At 45.3% G+C, this 23942-nt stretch overlaps 2 protein-coding genes across 5 annotated transcripts in view; both read left to right on the forward strand.

Annotated features, from left to right (window-relative positions):
• LOC142578827 (GSK3-beta interaction protein) overlaps positions 1-23942 on the forward strand; it is a 613414-nt gene that overhangs the window by 326465 nt on the left and 263007 nt on the right. The window lies entirely within an intron of this gene.
• LOC142578825 (ganglioside GM2 activator-like) overlaps positions 1-23942 on the forward strand; it is a 138017-nt gene that overhangs the window by 99493 nt on the left and 14582 nt on the right. For all 3 annotated transcript variants that reach the window (XM_075688442.1, XM_075688441.1, XM_075688440.1), the window contains exon 2: positions 21721-21900. In XM_075688442.1, coding sequence (XP_075544557.1) covers positions 21721-21900 — 180 coding nt within the window. The remainder of the gene's footprint in view (positions 1-21720; positions 21901-23942) is intronic.

Consider the following 23942-nt stretch of genomic DNA (forward strand, 5'->3'; position numbering starts at 1 on the left):
AATTCCCTCGCGATTTCCGGTGCACGAGACAAAACACCGCAAGCCTGTACAAAACGTGGAAGCCGATGTGCTGAGAGCGCGGAACCTCGGTTGTTTTGACACCTGGATAAGAGAGCGCACGCTCAAATGCGTATACCGTGCTCTGCACCAAGCAAAGCTTTATTTCAAGCCCTTTCCACGCCTCAAGGTCGCCAGCTAAAGTGTGCACGATGTTTTAAGACCAACTGGGACAAAAACGCGATACAAGTAGTTGAAGTCAGCGTCGCACAGCCGCTCGCGTAAAAGAACGATTTGTTACCCTCGCTTTGCGTTGCGACGAGCTTCAAAAGCGCGGAGTAAGCGGAGTATGAAATAGTAAGCTTGTAACAGGCTATGAACCACCAATCTTTGTACATGATCATAGCTTTCTTTTTCGAAGAACCACTCTGCATTTACTCTCCTATTTCTCTCTCTCTCTCTACACCCCTACACTGTCTATATATATATATATATATATATATATATATATATATATATATATATATATATATATATATATATATATACACGATGGCCGGGCCCACAGTTCAAATCCGTCCTCGCATTAGTCTTTTCCTGTGTTACCAGATGTATTGTGGCAAGTTTCAGACCGCAGCTGTCAAGTAGCGCTCTGGTGGAGCAGTTGCTGACAGCTTTTCGAGGCTAATTCCGCTTGCGGCAAACAACGCTTTTTTTGCTCCTCCTAAAGCAACCAGTAGAAATTGTTTGTACGGCGCACTGCGACAATACAGACAAATGTGTACAAATGTTCTCAATAAAGTAGGCACATGTCATACACAAGGGACCTCAGACAAGACGATTGACGAACCAGTGCAAAGACTAAGTGTAACTTAATTGCTATTGCAAGTAATAAAGAAGGGCCTTGGCACATAGCTGACGTAAATGATTGTGCAAAGGGACCCGCGCTTCAGTAAACTGAACAAGAATATTAAAGATCCTAATTAAAGATCACTATAATAATAATAATAATAATAATAATAATAATAATAATAATAATAATAATAATAATAATAATAATAATAATAATAATAATAATAAAGAATGAAGGAATTTCACTCGCAAGGCGTACCACACAAAGATGAAAACTCCACTATTATAATTTCCATGTTCAGTTTTATTCCTTGTCTGGTTTTTATATTGTTAGCATTTTTTTAAAGCGAGATGAATAGCAACTGTCATTCGAGTTGGTTTTGCTGGGAACAAAAGCATTCCTCCAAGGGCAATTCTGTTAATTTATGCACGACATGCTATAGTTCTAGATGCGCGCGTCATCCGTGAAGAACAAAGGTACCTCATCTGAGTTATTTTCCGCAAATACGCCTTTGCGTTCCCTCATTGCTCTATGAGTGACGTCACATTAAGGGCCATTTGCATGTGCTGGCATGGCGTCGTTGTGTCAGTGCGTTAGAACATCGTATGCAGCGAAACACGCACAGACGCTGCGTAGCCTTACTTTCATTTTCAATGCATGTAAATAGAGATAATCCTTTCGAACACTCAACAAGCATGGTTGGGTTGCGAGTGTTTGGCGTACACAATGAAGCTGCAAAACATAACGAACTGGCGCCGATTGTTACGCAATAGTTAGCCGGAAGAGAGAAGCACGAGCCTATATAATTACGCGTCAGCCGCGAAGAACCCTAAGTAGGAATAGCGAAAAATAAAAATGACAGCCCGACTGCGATCATATTGACTTCCATCGCAATGCCTTGTTAATGTATTACGTTTGCTTGCTTGAAGATTTCGGAGCCGGAAATAACTTTACTGCCCCTTCGTCTGCCAGGCACGTGCACACATTTCCTAGCATGTTCTTATTATCCCAGATGTCGCAACATGTCATTGTTCTATTGCTGAATCTCCACGTTCAAGCCCACTGTAAAGCGGGGCTCCACTATAATTACCACTGAGTTTTGACGTAATATGCGACGTCATGTTCTTGTATATGTTCGCTATGTTCGCTTGACAGTGCTAATGCCGCAGACGAGCTCTGTGGCTATTTAGCTTTAAAGGTTGTAAAGTGAGTGAAGGCAGTGTTGGTTGCTCGCAGCTTTAAAAGAAGGAAGGAATCAAAAGATTTAGACAAGTGAACTTCGTCCCTGCAAGTAAGTAACACCGCTTCTAACGAGCATAGTGCACAAACGCGAGTCAACAGCAGCCGTCCTGGTTGGCCTCTAAGCGTATTCAACGAGGAAACGGCCTTGAGTCGGCAGGACTGTGCCAGCACGAAAGAACAAAAGGGCGGAGCGGATCGCCAGGGTGCAATGCACACAAGGGCGAGGAAAAAAAAGAAAACGCGAAGAAGCCCGAAGAATAAAAGGCTGGAGAAATGCGACTCCACCAAGAATGGCTCCGTTCTTGGCGCGCTTTTTTGCATCTGGCCCCCTTTGTGTGCACCACCCCACACGGCCGAACCGTGCACGCATTGTGCTCTTTTGTTTCCTAATGCGAAGCGAGCGCGTTTGCTTTTTGTATATCTTGCTCTTCCATTCTTTCTTTTGTCCCCGTGGGTGTCCACAGTTTCAGATTAACAACAAGTCTGACGACAGACAAAAGCGGAGAAGCACACGCACGTACAAAAAATGTGCAGCGACAGAAAAAAAAAAGGACGAATGCTAAGGATGCCCACTATGGAATGAACTGTTACCAGCTGCCAACTTGTGCCAGTCGTGGCGAGAAGGTCAGCCTTTTTTTCTTTCCTCAAGGCTGCAGAGAGACACACGATGCTCAAGCGACAGAAACGCGTGGCCGTCCGTACGTGCAACAGGTCATCGGTGATGCTTTCATCGATGGCTGCTGACCAAATCGGCGGGGTTGCGTTGCCGATTATTAGCATGCTTAACATACAGCTTGGCAGCTGTTTGAAGCTGAATGGCAACTGGCAGCCACAAGACGGCTCGGCTCGCTTGAAATAATTGAAAGCGCGTGTAGCACACTCGGTGGAATGCGTGTCTCGGTGTAAGCGGTCTCATTACTCGTGGGAGAGTACACATATCTTTTTTTTCATTATGGCGTTTATATGAGAGAGAAAGATGTATAGACACTCAGGGAGTTTGACCAAGATAGTTCTGGTTGGCTAACCCTGCACGGTGATATGGGATAAAGGGGTAGGCAAACAAAGGCGAGAACCATGAATAAAGTACGGACAATCCTGGGCTCTACCATTATCAAAGTGCATCATCCGTCCCGAAGGTGCACAGTGGGCTATGAGGGACACCGTATTAAAGGGCTCCTGCTTAACCACCTAAGAACTGTTAACATGCATAGCTCGGCGTGCCAGCCTTTTGCCACTATGCCTCCATTGCAAAGGAGACAGGAATTGAGACTGCGACCTCGTGTTAAGAAGCAGAACGCCGCAGCCGCTTTATTAACCAACGCTGCAGGTCAGCTTGTCTGACCATAAAGTACAAAAAGTCCAAATATAGGGAGAAAAATATAGAAATATACCGGATAATCTATTACAGTGACAGATGACTTCGCGTTTGCTGAATGTAAGGAAATTTGAGCTGAATTCACTCAGCTTTTCGTTCGTAAATGCCTTGTGCCATTGACTGACCACAATCGTGAATTGATATGCCCAACATCGCAATTGGCTTGACGCTGCTCTAACAAACAGTTCTGGCATAAGAGCTTTTTTGTGAATACGGGCTCTGACTTACCTTTTTCTTTTTCATGTGGTGTGAGTACGTTCTGTCTTCGAAGAGGTAAAGAGACAGACAAAAAAAGGTGTAAAGCGCGTTATAAAGTAAATTTAAGTGTCATATCTGACACAGTTTGTAGAATAGTGCGGAACCCTTGGTAACAAACATAAGATGACCGAACGAGCTCACTCCAAGGGACGTCTCGCGTGGACCTCGTAATGCACCTACATCGCTCCCAGAGCAGTGCAGGCATAAAAGAAAGATTTTCCTCGCCCTCCACATCTTTGGGATGATGATCATGTTGTACAAGGCCACATTCTCGGCCAGAATGGTCATCAGCCAGACGGCAGTTGGGCTGTGCAAACATTTCACAGTTCGCCCAAGGGTGTCACGGCCTCGTCGGAGCCAGGGCCGAACTGGAACACAGCGAAGCTTGTTCATATTGAACTATACTGAAAGCGTTCGCTAAAGACATTACAAGAAGGAGAAAGTACGCTAGCAAGCAACGTCTAACAAGCGCTTGCTATGTTTCTACGCGCATGCGTAACGCTTGTTCACTTATCTGCGGTTCTTGTTTTCCTGCTCGATCATCTTGCAGCGCTGCGGCTGCACTGTCGCAGTTTGCACAATCAGAGTCACCATGGTGTTATATAATAGCTGCTGTCGCTCATGATAAAATCAAAAAGAATATTTGGCGTAAAGCTTTTCTCTCTTTTTTTTTTGTTATTATTCTCCATGGGAGATTGTGATGCGAAGAGATATTGATACTGCACGGGTGCCTTGAATGCATCACTTCTCGTTGATCCGCCGCGGAGGGAGGAAAAAGAAATCGCAGAAAATGCCCATTCTTGCCTTTCGTGGCTAAAAATTTTCACTCGTATTGTTCACGTCATATCGTTCAGGGAATCCGTCAAAACTGCGAACGCACACATTCACACATGTAAACACAAGCGCAAGCGCATTTGTATGTGTGCGCAAAAAGCGCAGGTAGGAGCAAGGTGTCTAGAGGCAAAGCTCACAGCAGCTATAATGTAGCCAATCAGCGCTTCCTGTGCCGGATGCACTTCCGATCGCCTCGAGGCCAAAAAGCGCGAGCCGCATTCTTGCATGCCGGAAGTCTGCTTCGTCCCAGTTCACCGAACACAAGCGACTGGAGGCCGCGCCGGTGTCAACATTGCCAAAGACGGAGAGAGATAAAAAAAAAAGTGAGATCGGAAAAAGGCAGAAGTGAGACATCGTGAATGCTTTCGTCAGTGTCGACATCGCGTAGCGTACAATGAATGCAATGAAGAAAAGGAAACGTATTCGGAAGACGACCGCGGTTTACAGAGGCCGAGTCTCCGGACTTGTCAGTCTATGCGCAGGCGGAAACGGAAGCAGTGATGGAAGCTGGCGGAGGTCACCTTTAAGGGGCTATTTCCTCACATGGAAGGTAAGACGTAAATGCAAGCTAACACACGACCACCAAAGACAGAAAAGAGACAGCGGTACGGTCCGTTGTACCCATTCTGTAACGTACGCAACAGCCAACAACAGTTATAAATGCGCATTACTTCGCTCACTGTGCGACCCCACCGCCATGAGAAAGCCGTGGCAGGAAGCCGCGGCAGAAAAACGGCCCAAAAATTACGTGAGCTTCAGGTCACCAAAAAGAAAGAAAAGGGGCCACGCCGAGCGCGCTATTCACTGCATCACCGTTGCACTACGACACCGTTGTAACAGGCAACAGTAATGAATATCTTCGAGGCTGGATGGATAGGTGGATTCTATGACGTCCCCTTTGGAACGGGCAAGTGAGTCGCGCCACCAAGCTCTTCTTATATTGCCTAATGTCCTACCAATGTTAAAAAAGAAAAAAAGAAAAGGCAAAAAGAAATACGATGAATTTTCATAACCAAATTTTCTGAACCCCTATTGGGAACGTTGTTTTTGCACATTTCCGTTGTTTGTCGTTTCCCCACTTCCACCAATCTTCCACTCGCCTCTTACAAATCTCTACTGCGGACATGTTTACTTTCTCCTTGCTCTCGCTGAACCCAGTGGCTTCGAGGAGGCCAGAGATGCCTAAATTGACCGCTGGGCAGATATCTTCACATTCTAATAAAACATGCTCCATCGTTTCCCTAGCTTTAGCGCATCAAGCACATGATTCTTCTTCCTTCTTATATCTCGATTTATAAGTGCGTGTTCTAAGGCATCCTGATCCCACTTCGAAAAGTAATGAGCTTCCCTTTGAGTTATAAATTGCTTCTTTCCTGATTTCGCTTTTTCCTGTTAAGTGGTTACTCACAGCAGGTTTATTTTCCATTGCCACCCCTCATGAGACTATCTCAGCCTTTCTGACTTTCCGCTTGGCGTTCTTTGATGCCATGTTGCTTACCATACAGATCGCATACCTACTGGTAAGCTTCCTTCGTTGTGAATCAATGTTCCGTTGTGAATCAATGTTTTTCTTGTACAAATATCTGTACAAATAACTCCCCCAGCCCATTTACTTCCTTATGTATTCCTCAGTCGCCCTTCATAATCAATTTTACTGTGAGCTTCCCTCACCTCAAAGCTCGTCCAGCCCATATCACCCTGCACAGCTTCATTTGTAGTCTTCTCGTGAATAAACCTTTGGTTGCCATCGAGTTCTGATTGTAACCCTGATTTCAAGCACACAACCGCATTTCCAAATGCAAGTCCTGGAACCATTACACCTTTCCACATACTCCGGATCACCTCGTGCCTATTGTATCCCCATAGCACTCCGTGTTTTATTATGGCCGCATTTCTGTTCCCCTTTGCTGTTATTGTTTTTTCCTGTGTTTCCATATATCTATTGTGTTAGTTTATCCATATACCAAGGTATTAATATTATTTTACGCGACGTATTTCCTGGCCCTGCATTGTTACTGTCCGCTCTTTTCATAGAATACCATAGCACCTGATTTTTTAAACGCTAAATTTCAGACCTAACTAATCGCCGTCCTGTTCACAGATATTAGCCAGAGGTTGCAGGTCACTTTGCTTGTTAGCTAGCAACACAATGTCTTTCGCATGAAATAAACCTAAAAGCTGCTGCTCTACTACTGTACCCGCCTGTTTGTATGGGAGATTAAACCCGATATTACTTTCCTCGAGCGCCTTTCGGTCCTCACCATGTATACATCATAAACAGTAGCAGGGATAAAGGGCGCCCCTGTCTCAGTCCCTCGTTGACATCAACTTTCTCCTTGCTCCTCATCCGTTCCCATTCAACGTAAACGGAATTTTCTAGGTAAATCTCTCTCAAAAGCTGTACACAATCGTTGCCTAAGCCTACCACTTCAAGAATATCCCACAAAATGTCGCAGTCTTCGTTGTCATGCGCTCCTGTAATCTCTAAAAAAACCACATATAGCGGTCTTCTTGCTTCTCTGGATATTTCAGTACATTGAGTAAGGACAAATAAGTTATCATCCAGACGTCTAGCTAGGGCCCTATAACGTAAAACTATTCCAATATGCTTTTATTCCAGTCTCCTGACGTAAAATTTGCGTAACCGTCGACGCAAGCATCGTGCGGTCACCCCTAGGGTTGTCTCAACAGACCAATGAAACGCTCTCCTCGCTCATAGGAGCCCTCTCCCCTTTCTGCCGGGACTGCGGCGCGACCGAAACGTTAGAACACTTGCTGTGTGAGTGCCCGACTTTATCGAACGCACGCGCGGCCCTCGCAAAAGTCTACCGTACAAACAACCTTTCATGTGCAACGGTGGACAATCTACTGCACCCCTCGGGCTGCATTTCGAGCCAGAAGCGCCTCTTCCGAGCGATTCTGGTGTTCGAGGACATCGCCCTAGCTGATCGCCTCTGAGCCCTCTCCCCACGCCTACGGCGGTTGGACCGCTGCTGCTCCTTCCCTCTTTCTTCCACCACTCTTTTCTATCCCTTCCCCCCTGTGCAGCGCGGTTGAGGTGTCCTCATCTGAGAGACAGTTACTGCGCTGCACTTTACCCCATGTTTTTCCTTCCCAAACAAGAATCTCTCTCTCATAGGAGGTCTCTTTTGCTTGCTTGAAAAACGAATAACGTTGCCTACGCTGAGCGGCTTGTCTTATCTAATTGGCTGACAAGAGGTGAGGAGCACGGTCAAGTGCAGAGGGATTTGATGGGGCCGAGCCACTGCACTGAAAATCGATAACCGGATCAAGAGGGTGGTGCCGGCGTCTGCGGTTGGTCCACTTTCCCTTACTTAGCTTGCGGTGACTCGTCGTAAATCGTGACGGCATGCAACGTAATCTTAAGAATGGCGCTGAGACGGATCCTTAGCAAAGAAGATTTGGCAGAACGAGGTCGTAAACGCGCCGAAAGTGCTCCAAAACGTTACACGGCCACGCAAAAAAGTTTTATAATATGCAATTAAACCCATGCTCTCCGGGAGGTGCGAGTCGCCAGTGCCTGAGCGATCTGTGGCAGCCATCTTTTATTCCTTTCGGAACGGGGGAGCCAGCGGCTATTCAGAAGAAAATTCAGTTTTGTTCGGCATATTAATGCATCTTTATTGCGTACACGTCACTTTGACGCGTGAGTTTTTGAGTTTTTGTGACGTCTCGTGACATTCAGGTGAACTGGGTGCAGCCCGAAAGCTTTTCACCAACAGCCAAGGGCTAATAGCGAAAAGGGGTAGAACCAGAAATAACTATTTTTCTTCTGTTCGGTCAAATCATGCATAATCAGTGTGTACATGTCATATCAGATAGGGAGCCATTACGGTTTTCGTGACGTCGCGTGACAGAGGTGAAGTGGAGGTGGTCCAAAAAAGTTTTTGACCAATCGTGGAGGGCTGATTACAGAATTGGAATAGAAATGTTTGGAATAGCTTTACGTTATAGCGCCCCTATTCTGAAGCCATAGTGAAGTTTTCCCAAAATGTCATTGTTCTCTACCCATGCTTGCAGCTTTAATTTAATTACCTACATTGCTAACCTGTATATTTCCGGTCAACGGTCTATATGAGCGAACTATATATTTCTCCCTCTTACCTTTATAAATTAAATTAATTCTACTTTGTGGCCAACTGTCTGGTGTTCGTCCATCTTTCAAACTTCTTTCTAGTGCTTTCAACAGAGCTTCCTTATTTTTTGCACCTAATTCATTAATCCGTCTAACGGGAACCTCGTCTATCCCTGTGGCTGTGCGCTTTGGAATTTTCTCTTTGGTTTTCTTCCCGTTGAAATTGGTCAGCACCAGCTCCTCTTCCATCTGGTTCTCTTTTATGCACTTTTTTTTCCTCAAGTACAAACTGGTTATGGCCTTGGAAAGATTCGGCTGTTTCTTTTCGGACGTAGTTTATTGCCGCGTCCCCTTCGAGTTTGTTTCCATCTTCGTCTTGGATACGTTGTTGTATTGTTCCACGCTTCCTGCTTAATAAGTTTATGTGGTTACAATATATTCTAGATGCGCCCTTATTCTCACTTGTTTCCGACAACCGACGTCACTTTCACCTTTTATCTTTGCTTGCACCTTTTCACCTTTATCTTTGCTGTGCACTTTGTTGGGCTCTACCTGGCAGGCGCTTCGCTAAATGGGGCTGCTCGTCGTAGGAGGCTTCAATCAGAACGCGCGTTCAACGCCAACGTTCATAGGCGCGATGCGTGCCAATCTCAACTTAAGACTTGCCTCTCCAATAGATGCAAAAATAGATGCAGGCACCGGAATCAACTTGGCGTTCGAGAACATGCCACACACAGTGCACTAAGTAAGGTCGCCGGCAGCGCGAGGCTGTCGCCGGAGCCATGAACGATGACGACGAATAAGACGCAGTGCGTTTCATAAATAAATTATGGTTTTTTGCGTGACAATGCCCACACATCAGATTTATTTCCGAAAGCAAATATAATACCCGTGTTTAACCTTTATAATTACAAGTTAAGTCAAGCTTTCAAAAGGAAGGTAAAAGAGAATTTAAAGTTTCTTCATGAGTTAACTAATCTCACCAGGAACACACACTCTTACATCACAAGGTGTGCGGAACAGTGGAAGGTGGTCCACTCCGCGAGCCGATTATTCTACACAAAAGGTATCATACACACTACCAACACTTTTAGATTTCTTTGTGAAATCAAGTCTTGATATTTATATAACTGATGTACGAACATTGCGTGAACATTTCGTCACTCATTCTTAAATAATTGAAGAGTGTTATTCAAGACAGTTGTGTTCTTGCGCTTAACTATTATGTATATTTCCCATGTAGTCAATAGATATATATATATATATATATATATATATATATATATATATATATATATATATATATATATATATATATATATATATATATATATATATATATATATATATATATATATATATATATATATATATATATATATATATATCCTGTTCAATCGCTGTTTGCCATGTAAAGGAGGCTGCGGGCTCTAGTTAAGTCGCTTGCCTCTAAAGCGACTTTTACCCGCAGTCCCCTCCATCACTGATGGAAATAAAGATGTTATTATATTATTATTAAAAACACGATCTCATTATGACGCACGCCGTAGTGAGAAACTCCGGATTTATTTTGACCGCCTGGGCTTTTTTAACGTGCACCTAGGTCCAAGTACACGGGTGCTTTTGCATTTCGCCCCCATCGAAATGCGACCGCCGTAGCCGGGATTTGCCGTAGACGCCGTAGCTGGGACCGCCGGAGCCGAGTGCAACGCACGTCAGGTAACCGCCGGTAGACGACTACGACATCACCCCAGAGCGTGAGAGAGGGATAAACATGATATAATGGTGCGCTGGAGATGTTCGCCTGGCTGTTCGCCTGACAAGCTACTCCAGGAGCACTGGGTGTTGATTATGATATATACAATGATAAGCACTTTGCAGCACGTACAGTTACACAGACACACATAGATCACACAGATACACTGTAGAGATATTTGCAAAGTTTCGTTAAGGCTCGCGGCCGGCAAGAACGTCAGCAGCGCCTTCGTGGCGCGTAACGTATACCAGTGGTGCTTCGCCATGGGCAGAGAATCTGTTGTAGTGCCGCTCGAGTCCCGTTGTGGGTGCAGTGACAGACAGAGTCTCCGAAGGCCCAGAGTATGAGGCGATTTCCCCTACGAACCCGATGAAGAAATGCACTGTCAAATCCATGGTGCCGCACGGGAAAGCACTGCCATCGTGCTGAAAAGAGGTGTCATCGAGAAAGAAAGCTCCGCGCAATGTGCATAAAACACTAATGAGAGCTCCGCAAATAATACTCAGCTGAGAGATCGCAATATGAACGGTTTGTCCTCTTGCATTGTTGCGACGTCATAAGCAGCAACATTACGCTCGAAAACATAACGCAGCAGCACTAAACTCAGCAACATTACTCCGCAACAATAAAGTCGTCGACATAGCTCAGCGACAAGCAACGATCCTGCATTTGCACGTCATATGAAGTGCTTAGGTACCTCCATAGATGTCAATTTTAGTATATTATTATTGTATATTAGTTTATTTCCTGTTGTATAACCTGAAGAAATAGAGTAGCCAATGTAATTTTTATCTCAATCCGAGCAGCACGATGCAAAGTGTCAAAAAATAAATGCAGAGAGAGAGAGAGAGAGAGAAAGAACTCTGCAGAAACTGCAGACAATGTTGATGGTTGATAACTGTTAATAGAAACACGCAGTGCTGCGATTTCTTCATGTAGTTCCGTCTGTGTAACGTAGTTGTGTGGGCAGGTATATTTCCGTAGCGATATAATCAAGCGGGCAGTATCTCCGTGCTAGTGTCCACATGAGTTATTTTGTCCTGTTTTTCACCATTTCCTTTCCCTTTTTTCTCTCTTTTTTGTTTACGGCATATGGTCCTCCTTGCTTCGGAAAGAGCTTCTGTTAAAACTTCCGCGCCGTATTCCAACGTTGCGGTCTCCTTCCTCCATTTTTTTTATTGTTTAGAAATAATTAATCCTGGCACAATACATCTTAAATATGCATTTGGCTATTATATATTGCGAAAATTGCGTTTCAACGACAAACTTTAGTAAGTGAACTTTCGAAAGCGCATTACGAACGGCGCTTATAGGCAAAGAAATAGGTACAACCAATGATGTCCCGTTCGTAACGCGCTTTTGCAAGTTTGTTGTGAATTACCAACTTGCCCAAGTTCACACTCTAATATAGGTAGTTTTACAAATGAGGAACAATTGCCACAGGTTTCACTGTGTGATATACAGAGGTTCAGCACGGGTTAAATGAGCCACATGGTTAAATGACTGGTCCTTCTGCCGGTATGACTAGGCTCCACGACTGTGATTGTCGGAAATAAATTGTTTCTAATTTTAATTTTGTTTTAATTGATTTACGTTTCTTTAAGATTAGGTCAGGCGCCGATCCGCGTTATGATCATCTAGCATGGCCGTAAAGCCCATGTTTTTAAAGAGATGAAAAACTGCGCTAAAAACGGGACTGAATAAGAGCACATGAGGCGATGCCCTGTGACAGCTATCGTGGTGAAATGTGGGTCAAACTGCTTTCTCTCTTTTGTTTTTCTTTTTTTCTTTTTGGCTCGGGGTAGACTGTTTCTGATTTCATGCAGTGCATGGTTAGGCAAAAGCGATCCCTCTCCACAAGACGTCGTGGCATGCAACCGTTCCCACTGGCAGATAATACACTCCTATCGACGCCATGAGCGCGCGCAGCTGTTCCTGCAATGCCGTAATCAATAACTGCAGACTTGCACCAACGTTATAGTCCAAAACAGGCGCAAGAGATGCGTGCCAGTAATTGTGCACCTGTCTACAAACATAAACGAGCATGGTTGTTCTATCGTCGCTCTCCAGAGTGTACATTTACAACGACTTCTGTTAAAGGTTTCAAAACTGACCGTGTTATGAAACATAGATTGCTGTGCCCGCAAGTTGTAGCCACAAAACCATTATTAGTACTAATTAAATTTCTTGTCAAGCCTAAAGTCACAATATAACGTTCGGACAGGGAAGTATAGGTACCGCAATAAGCGGCAGAACGTCTTAGTCGCTAAACTACAGTAAGAGTTAACGCTGGGTTTACCTGTCTGATTTTACGTCCTAGGAAATAATATAAAAAATACGTTCAGTGCTTTTTTTGACCAACAGAAAAACATTGGGCGCAGCCTTTCTCGCTCAGAAATTCTGAGCAGGAAGCTCGGTGAGAAAGCATGCGGCGGGTTTTCACGCAGACTTTTCGCTGTGGTTGTGAATTCAGCCGCTTTATACCCAAGCAGTGCGCGTCCGACTTTTTGAAACGGGGATTTATGACCATGGCGTTATGCCCCGAAGCCTTTGGCACGCATAGCCTGACAAATCGAGAAAGAAAGTCAAGAAACTAGACGTATGAGCTTGGAATTGCTCGCTGGAATTCACGTCACCGCGCAAAATGTGCTAAATGAATGGAGCAGCAGACGGGGCTCTTCCCCGCGGTAGCTCGGACTTCTGGGTCGCCGTATATCATACGAGTCGCCGCGGCTTGCACCGAACAAGTCTAAACGAAGAAGAAAAGGTTGGTGCGTATAAAAAAAAAAAACGGCAGTGAGATGGTTTTATGGAAGAAGTACGGAAGCGAAGATGCTGTCATCTCGTCCTATTAAATCGGCCCACGATATTCCAACTGCGCTGCAGAATAACGATCTGGAGGCGGCAGAAAGAAAGAACGAAACAAATAAGCTGTAAGCACCGCCTGCACATAACCGTCTATCAAAATGGCACAAAAAGACGAGGGACTGGAATAGTGTCTGTAGGGCAATACTGGGCTCTACAACAAGAACTATACTAGTGTCCAGAAAAGACGAAAGACTAAAATGTCTCGCCATCTTGTGTAGTCCATCGTTTTTTCACCCTGTAAGACGTTGACCATGAAATACCTAGTCGGTGCCTCGAGCGCTGTATGTGTTTAGCTACCGTTATTGGCCAATATCCGCGCGTTGGCTAGCGGCGACAGCGCGCTATACCAAAGGCGTAATGGCCACCCCGTTTGCCTCTCACAGTAGTTGAAAATATAATGTTTCCGTGAGCCGGCAAATTGCTCTGCCTATAGGGATTAGATCAATTACTGTAGCTAATGATGTACGACAACAAATGCGTTTGCCACTCGCAAGGGTTAGGAAAAATGGAATGGCCAACGAGCGACCGGTGAACCGATAAAGGACTCTAACGCCACGGCGATGACCTGCCACTTGCCCTTCCTATATGATAAACCAGTTTCCTTTTCTAATTATTTGTTTAATTCTCGAACCTTTCACATAAAAACGTCGCTGCAAATTACCGGTACAGTGGTTACTATTTTGTTGGCTATGACAGAAAGACTCTAATCGCTCCGACCAATCATGAAAGATTCTATTTGTATTCCACAGTCTTTGTGGACTGACACCTATCTCTCCTTTGGTTAGAATAACAGCAGCAAACTGCTTTGTGGGCATAGCGGCCTTGGTTCGCTCGCACAACGCCGCACTGAGTTAGGGAGAAAAAAATGCGAGGTCGATGGGGGAAAAGGGAAGACATGGAATATGCGAGCGCGCATCGCATTTCGAGGGCCGAGCGTCGAAGCAGATCTGCGAGCACTGCCTGGCCACGCACGCCGCTGAACGAACTTCAGAGATGAATTGGCACCAACTTAGAAGTGTAGGTGCGTCGCTTTTCGGTGTCTTCCGCTCCATTTTCTTCATTATTTAACATACAGTTTATTGCACGGCAGCAATTCTCACGCTTACGAAGTGCTCTGGTAAGCAAACTCACTGCTGAATGAAAAAGGAGGCGATTTACACCAGGGTCACGCAAGCCTACAAATGAGACGCACGAAGAGAAAGCTTTAGCTCGGTGCTAACTCCGTTTTCTCTATTGGAATGCATGTAAAACGCATAAATGCTTTTATAGGACAACCGCTGGACCTATTAGTACGATAGCTGTTGCATTTGAGAGAAAAATATAAATTCTAGAAGCTCTAAGAAGTATGATGATCATGATGATGATGATGATGATTCACTGGTATCCCTTTTGAAACAGGGCGATGACAAATAGTCACAAAACCTATTTGATTCAATCAGGGGACGTATTCTGCGTCGATAACTTTCGGCGATAGTATCACCTCGGCCGTCAGGCGCGCTCTGACTGGCTGTTCGAGCAAAATCGGATGAGCTGATCGACTGGTTGAGCACTATGTCACGCGAAGGCGTTAGTATCGCCGAAGGGATCATCGCAGAATGCGTCTTCGGGTATGCTATGCATATTTTTATTGCAGCATTTTTTGTATACATTTCCTTAATTTCTTTCTTTTTTACTCAAAGCTTTTCTATCTACCTTGTACCGCTACCTGCCTGAACTGATCCGGTCGTAACAATCTCATCCCCGCAATTTTTCCACCAATACTCTAAACATCTCTTGCTTATCTCGACTGCTGGCCAGCTGATGCTTCCGTCCACTTTAGAACCACGCGCTTCTGGATGGTTTACGTTACGTACGGGTCTCACCTTCGCATTCCATTAGAATGCGCTCAGGTGTCTCTGGATTTTTGCTGCAGCATGCACATATGCCTCATCTTGTTGTGAGCATTTGCTCCAATATGTTTTTGTCCTTAAGCAACCAGCTCGAGCCTTCCCTTTGAACTCTCAGGCACCTCTGCCGTTGCTGGGTCTGTTTGAGTAAGAACTTCGCTTTCTTTCGTGCAGATGTTATCACTGGTAACGTCTGTGATGTGCCGCAGCGCATCGTTTCCTTCGAAGATGTTACCGTTTTCATCCCTTAAAACCATTTGCGAATTTTTACTTGGAGCTCCGAGTGCTCTTACACGGTTTCAGAATTTTTTTGGAGCATCTTTAGCTCTTCTGCGAATGTTATGCACCCAACGTTCACTTGCCCGTTTAATTTTTTTCTTGCACGAGCTCAGTCGAACTCTTTTCTTTTCTTAGTACTTGTTCCATGTAAGGAGCATCTCTTCTTTGCGTAATAGAAACTTTTTGGCTTCTCGATGATCCCTAGAGCTTGCTTTATTTCCTTGTTGCACCATTTACGTGGTTTTCTCTTTCCTATCCAACATTTTTCCCCCTTTATATGTCTTATCTTCTGCTGCATAACGTCTACCAGCTCTTTATATTCCCAGACTGTTGTAGGAAAGGCCTCCATTTTCTTTGTTTTTTTTTGCGATCTCTGTTATTTGCTTTTCATTCATCGTTACAAATTTTGATGCTATTGGTTCGTATTTTACGTTAGTACGTCTCCCAAATTTTAAGGTTAACGTTTATGATCGCTACACAGGCCATATTTTCCATGTGCATCTATCATCATTTGGTCTAGTCGTTTGTGTACCGTTTCTGAGACTAAGGCGTAGTTTATGCATGACTGCCGGCTTCCACATTACCACATTACCTGTTCATGACACTTATTCTCCCCGTTAACTAATATAAGGTTTTGTTCATCGCACAGATCCAGCACTAGAGAACCGTTGTAGCCAGTATATCTGCCTAAGTCCTACTTGTGCGCATTCATATCTCCTGCTAATACCGCCTGGCCCGATTTCTTGAACTAATTAATATCACTTCTGAAGCAATCAATGAATTGTTTATTTTTATCTCTGCCATGACTACCTGTCCACAAATAAGCTACCCTAAGCCACATCTGCTTGCCTTCTCACGTGCCGCTCATCCATATATGCTCCTTACATGCCTATTTTACTCTCACCTCACCTCACCTAATTAGCATGCCTACTGCTCAGCCTTTCCTTGACGCAGTCATTCTGTTTAACCTTTCCTATACAGAATTGTCAATGACAGGCGGATGCTCCAAATCTCGTACATCCGTTTCGGTCAAGGCCTACACACTAATAGCTTCGTGATTCAGCTACGTTTGAATTTGCCACCACTTTTCCTGCTTGCGACCACCCTGCAGGCTTATGTAACGCATATTACCGTTCCTATACTTATTCTCTGTGCGGCTTTCCTTAACTCATTGTGTTATTATTCTAGCCCTTGCTGATGTGTCACTACATTTATTACCTGATCTCCATTCCTGATTGCCATGGGCCCACCTAAAGAGTTACTGCCCGTCCCGTGAATCGACGTCCTACCGGCGTTGCTACACTTTCACTAAAATGTATCCCGTCACACGCAAAAGCGCCTTTGCGCCCTGCCCGGTTCACTTCGTGGTTGATGTCAATGACTGAAATTCATTGCCTTAGCCAGCGTCAAAATTTCCCTTTTTGTTGCAAGCAATGCCCTTTCATTTGCATACCCCTGCCTTTCAACCTCTGGCGCCGTGCACACTGGAATTTGCACTTCCTTTAAAACAAATTTCGCAGGTCGCTAACCCCTTTGGCTATTTGGTTCGCGATGCCTGTCCCCTGTCCTTGCCGTATGTCAATGGTGATAATATATAACTGTGATTAAGACTGGATTTTTTACAAAAGAGTGAAATATGGTTAGTTAATAAAATAGAAGCACAAAGTTTACAAATCCGTAACCCTGCACCGTAAACAGATATCGCAGTTCTGTAAACCGCAAGTATTAGAAATCTCTAGCGGACAAATTTGATATATGAATTTATAAATTAGGTGATGTTACTCCTAAAGTCCTACTCGCAAATTGATTGCATATTTCAGAGCGGAGTATAATACGTGAAATCCTTCTCTCTCTCTCGTCCGCTTTAGACGTATTAATAGGTGCAGTTTACAGAATTGTTATATCGTTTTGTTAAAGCTGAGTTATAGAGTTCTAAACTTTACACTTGAGTTTTCTAGGACTTAAAAATATTCGCAAATTTTTTCCCAAATCATCATCATATCATCATACTAATAATTATCATCATCGTCCAACATTCACTAAATTATAACTTTTCCTTTTAAATGCGACAAACATAATCAAAGATAATGTTGTGGCTGCCAAAAAAATTTTTTTTCCGTTCCCGTGTATTTAGGTCGAAGCTCTCGAGCTAAAGAGTATATCTCAGTAAACTTTAACGTGGCCTACACGAACTATTTTGCTAGGTGTTGCATTCAAAGTGGATCTTGTGTAAAATTTTCCTGAGAACTTGCAAATTTTTTTTATTTTGAAACACCTCCTTCCCCCCCCCCTCCACAGCATGAAAACATTACGAAAACAATGGTTTGGCTACTTTTTTTTTTTTTTTTGCGCTCCTGCTACTTGAAAGCGATGGTGTGATTCCTTTTCTTTTTCCTTTCCTTTTTCCTTCTTTCATTTTTTTTTTGTCCCTGCTGTTTAGTGACGGCAATACTTGGGTTGTAATTCGCAAATAGAATTGATCTGCAAGAGGAGTGCACATGAGCTATGCCGCTCGGCGTCGCTGTCGTTCGATTGGCTGTGCTTGTCGCACTCCACAGCTTTGCCGTTGATGTTCAGGTTTTATGTTGTGACACTGCACCATGCTTTCTTTCGGAGGCTCCTAGAACCTCGAACAAAATTGTTGTCTTGTATGTAAGCGTAACATCACGTTGGCCAAGTTCGATAGCATGGATCTGCTTCTACTCCGCGAGCTGCATACTGAGACTGTGTTCGAGATGAGCTTTCCACTCGATTTATGCACCAAGTTCGCTGTGCTTGCGAGCTCGCTCAAGTATGGGTGTGCGTCGGAAAGCAGACAAAAGAAGAAAGTGACGCGGTCGTCGCACCTTGCCCTCTAAATACGTGGCATATCATGAAACGAATCGTTGGTCCGAGGCCAACGCAAGCAGCCCCCGTGAAGAGAGACCGAACGGCGGAAAGAGCACGTCTGCAGCTGTGCTCAGGCCATGGGAAGCAGTACACCACAAATGGCGCTGTTTGAGTTCGTATTCTGCGTGATTTCCTTGCACCGGCGATCAACTGCATCGCCGCCTTGCGTTAATATGTGACTGTCACTAAGTTACTCCTCGGTGGATGCGTTGCAACTGGGGCTGCGCCATTTCCACAGAAATGCTAGCTTGCACGCCGAGCTTTCCCTTCTTATGCAAATGCATCTGCACGTCGTACTGCTTGATTTGTAATAAATGGTTGCCAGGCTTCCTCGTATGTTGCAAAATGAAGAGAGAAAGAGAGAAATAACTTTATTTAGTGTCCACCAGTTTAGGGGGGAGAAGCCGCCTAAACACACACATACACACAAAAGAAAGAACACCATGCCTGTTCCAGGACAATATATACCACTGTTCTGTGCGGAGTTATTGCGCGAGACTTCATGCAATCTCTTAATGTCGCCATACCTGTCGATAGACGGTAGTAGAGGGAAAATATGACGATGCTGACGTCGTTCCTCTTAAGGTTTCACTTGCTCTTGTTTAATCGTGAGGACATTTTCCAACAAACAACGCTACCGCTTCAGTTATTGTTCTAGAAGGCAATCATATCGTCCATTTAAGACCCTGTACGTTATTCTGATTTCTCTATGCTGCGGATTGTGCTGACTTTTCGATTGTTGGATCTCAGCTCTCGCAGCACTAGGCCCAATGACGCAGAGAAGGAGAAGGAGAATGAGTGTTAACGGTATTTTGCAAACGCTACCAAAAATTTCTGCGCTCGAGCGTTGCTGATCAAATGTACTATGTAGGCAATTCAATTTTATTATATGTAAAACCCTTCTATCTAAACATCCAACAACCAAACCAGTTCAGCACACTCCTTCCTGCTGCCAATGAGCAATATATTGCACATTGGCAGCTGCAACGCGTGCCCGTTAGGACTTTCTGCAGCACAGAAAAACACTTTCGACATCTCGACCTCTCCTAAACCTACCTTCTCCCACCGCATGAGGCCCGACGACAGTGTTTCTTGTTGAGGGCCATGCACTGCGGTGTATGTATACAGGGTGTTTCACCGAACTTGTGCCAAGGATTTTAAAAAAAAGAAGGTGCTTAGCCGCAGCTGAATGAAACCAACGGCATATGGTTTGCCGTCATGTGGCGTTCCTTAGAGTATTATTTATATTCAGCTTAATTAGATAATTAACTAAAATAAATTATGCAAAATTTATAGTATCCACTTTAGAGCCAAGTGCGTTTCGTTCCATTGTAGAGGGAGTTCGCAAACTACCGACCCAATTTTTGGTGGCAATGTACACGCTGCGTGGTGACTTTTTTCAGCGTTTAAGGAAAGAGCGCGAAATATGAAATAATACCACGTGACTGCGCTCATGCGCTATCGTATTGCAGCGCTCTCAATTGCGGTTTGTGAGAGAAAACCATGAGCGCGGACCGTGGCGAAGTGAGCGGCCGCGGCTCCAGGCATCGGCTTCACGTTGCGTCAGCATCTTTGACGGTGGCATACGGTGACGGAAGCGCCGTCGTCCCAGATCAGCGATAGGCCCGACGCACGGTTGAGAGCGCTGCAATACGATAGCGCACGAGCGCAGTCACGTGGTTTTATTTCATATCTCGCGGGCTTCGTTTAGAGGCCGAAACAAATCACCACGCGGCTGGTACGTTGCCATATAATAATTGGATCGGTCGTTTCTGAACCCACTCTACAACGCAACTAAACGCACTTGGCCCGAAAGTGAATATTAAAAATTTTGCATAGCTTACTTTAGTTAATTAACTAACTAAGCGGAATATTAAAAATATACTATAAGGAACGCCACATGACGGCATACCGTATGCCGTTGTTTTCATTCAGCTGCAGCTAACCACCTTTTTTTCATGCTTGGCACAATTCATGTTTCGAAAAGTAACAGCGCTAAACAGACAAGGACATAAGCAAAGAAGAGCCCGACGCAACAGCGCCAGTGTCGTATTCTTCTTTGCCTACGCCCTTGCGTGCTTAGCGTTGTTACTTTTGGAAATATGAATTACCACCAACTCGCCCAAGTTTCGCTTCCTTGGCACAAGTTAGGTGAAACACTCCGTACATGCAATCAGAAGCCAGACGCGAGTCTTAAATCTCTGGTCTAGACTGTCCGGCCACCAAGCTGGCTCTTTGAATGGCGTGGCAACATGGCGGCATAGCTTCCGCGACGCACACGCTGCGTGCGCAGACCGATTGACCCTTATCTGGGCAAACATCTCCCGCCATCTCCTTCCGTCCCACACGAGACGCGACCGGGCTGACAATGGCCGGCGCCGAGCGGGCAACCTTTGCACGACCATCAAGAACCCATCAAGTCGCGTCGCTCGTGTCCCACCGCGACCGTTTCGGCTTTATGCGCGCTCTCACAACCCTCGTCACGCTCGGCTGCAGCGGGCACGAATCTCCACTGACGGAGGTAAATAAAGGGACGCTCTCAGATACTGGGCCGACCAGAGGACAGGTTGTGCGAAACCATATGACGCACAAGGCTTACGCCAGTGTGGGTTCTAAAGCAGGCTGTTCATTTGGTTCCAACCCGATCGCGCTCGTATTATTAATGAGCCTTGAAGAATGATCGAGTGTTCGACGGAATCTGTCTGGGGGCGAGTGTGCGTGGGATAACTGAAACAATGAGTCACCAAGAAGATACAAATAGACTGACGAAAACGAAGTTTCGGAGCTCCTGCACCCATCCCTTGTTCATATCAAAGTAGCATAGACCTGAGCTGTCCAAAAACAGATCAGGGACAGAATTAAAAAAAGCTTTTAGTTAGTAGGTTTGCCATTGGCCTGTCGCCTTTACTAATAATATGTCCAATAACGCGAGAGGCTGACATTTGTTCTGCAAGACTGGTCTATTGTAAGACATTCTTTGTGAGTTAGGCCCTGGTACCCGGGCTAACAAAAAACTTCTTACGCTACAATTTTTTGCCCGCCTAAGGTCTGAATGCATGCAACTTTTCGTTCGCAAGAGCGCTTCTTGATTGATGCGCGTTCTGGCGCCTTCCACTCATGATAGCGACATCGGTTGATGAGAAGACCGACCCTGCGATGAAAAATATCGGACGGTACTTCCGTAAGAAAAGGTTTGTGGATACGAATAGCGCAGTGCGACAGCGCGCTTTCGAGGCTATAGGTTACCACGTATGCTGTCCGTTCAGCAATGCATGGTTGGTGGACATACAAGATGCGCAAAGAGCGCTTTTTCGATTTTCTTCCCTGTGTGCTATATATCTTTGGCGCAACGTTCACAGCGTTACAACCTTTGCCTCTCTCACACAGGGTTCCGGACCGACGGTGCGGCGCGGCTATGCGCGGCTGGCCTTCAACAACTGCGGCGAAGAGACGGATCCGCTATTCGTGACGGGCTTCGACCTGGACCCAAACCCCGTGCAGATCCCTGGCCCCCTGTCCGTCGGAATCCGCTTCAGACTAAACGAGAACATCACATCTCCCATCGCGGTTAGTATACGGCGCGCTGCCAGGCCTTCATTATACCGGTAGCATGTGCCGCGGGCTAGCAGGCGCATAATTCTGTTCAACATGAGCCCACGTTTATTTCATGTTCTTTGTAGGACATGAGAGGTGGGGGAAGAAGCCGCTGTGGAACAGATCGACTATAGGCACTCAGCCTTTGCGCAAGGGAAACAGTGCAGCACTCCGTGCACCCACCCTCGTTACGGCGCAGACATGACACAAGCTTACAGCATATGCAAAGGAAAATGCAGATACCTTAGGAAATAACAAAGACCCATATCGCAACAAAGATGAGACGCCGTGAAATAGCCAGAAATTACATGCCGAATATATTTAAATGTCAAAGAAATTATTGAAGCTCTTTAGCAGACACACTATCCGTGTAGCATGATCGCGCCGAAACAGTTCAACGTCGAATATTTCTATATTACACGCAAACCTTCCTGGGAAGACATTGGTAGAATAATGACTTTACCAGTGCTTCGGTATCTATAGACCCGACGGAAGCTGACAAACATACGCACTTGGGTTTGTCAGTTCGTGAAAACCGAGGAAAAAATATACGGAGCGTGACAAAGGCAGTCACAGCAATTCCGGCCATGACGTATCATACATAGGTTCTTGGATAGGGATGAATTGTACGCATGTGCAAGTGTGCTTATGTGCGTGCGTTTGTAAAAGCGCGCCATGTGTAGTAAGGCTCGAGCTAAGTTGTTGAATACGTGCACATCTGGGGACGAATTCACAAAGCTTTTCCGTCCCCGAGACTCCCATCTCACCTCGTTTTCAAGTCGCCACGAATAGCGGACAGGTGCGTCGGCTTTTGAGCGCGTGCGACACATGGCGCACGTACACGTCGCTGACACGCGCCACGGGCAAAGCCGGACGCTGGAGGTTAATATGGCAATAGCACTGAACCCCCACTAGTAATAGGCGCATTCTTTTTTACGCCTCGAGGCAACAGCTTGGCCCGAAAGGAATGCAGTTAGAGCGAGGCTACACATTTGCTCTCGAACTGCCGATAGAAATCTCATTACGCGACCGTTCTCGCTCGCCGTCGACATACGCCAGCACTGCAGAACAGAAGTAAGGCCGCGCGGCCGAGGCAGCCCAACTGCGGCTCAAATAATTCAGCAGCGCGGCTTGTATAGCACTGTGTATAATCTGCACTATTCATTGCACTCGCACAATCGGCTCCAGGTGCGCAAACGCAACGGCTCCCGTCGGAGCGTTGCCGGGCTGAGCGTAAACAGCAAGCTCGCACACCACATGGGCCCAACGTATATACCGTAGAGCCGCTGACATAACCACAGCCACTCGCAGCCGCGGCGCAGCTTCGCGGAAAGGCTGTCGCGTTCTCGAGACAGCTGTGCACAAGAAGAACGAGCTAATTGCTGATTTCTCGCCACTGGACTTCGCTGGTTAAGGCGCGTTACGCTTATTTATATGGCTCAGATGCAGTCCGGTTCACTCGCGATTATACACTGACACGAACCGGCTTTTTTGTGTTCTCTGGGGCCCTTTGTTTTTTTTTTCATTTTTAACCCGCCTCCTCCCGTAACTCTGCATCCTCTGTCTTTTCGTTTTGTTTATTTTTATTTATTTTTTCATGTAAACATGCATGACCGAACACGTTCATCGAATTTCCTTGCGACAATGAAATTCACTCCTGACTCTGTTGCGAAATTCCAAAAAATGCTAGCTATAATTTCCGCCTCATATACGCGAATGGATTTGCCTCAGGGACTAAACAACGGTAAGAGAGAGAAGCGAATTTGCGTTTTCTCCACAACTATTCTGACATTTCAGCTAAGATTGTGCTGTGGTCTCAACAGAGGCGAATATTCCGGTCGATAGTTTTCGCTCGCCCAGTATTGACGCGTGCCATTTAATTTATCACTTGTGTGCCAATGGTGGCTCTATGCGCACTCTAATATTTGTGCAGCAGGCTCTCTGGTCTAAACGTCGTTTCTTTTTACTTCCATGAAACATATGCAGCAGCATCGTGCAGTTCTGCTCACAAAGGC

The sequence above is a fragment of the Dermacentor variabilis genome, chromosome 4, assembly GCF_050947875.1.
Source record: "Dermacentor variabilis isolate Ectoservices chromosome 4, ASM5094787v1, whole genome shotgun sequence".
Classification (NCBI taxonomy): Eukaryota; Metazoa; Arthropoda; class Arachnida; order Ixodida; family Ixodidae; genus Dermacentor; species Dermacentor variabilis.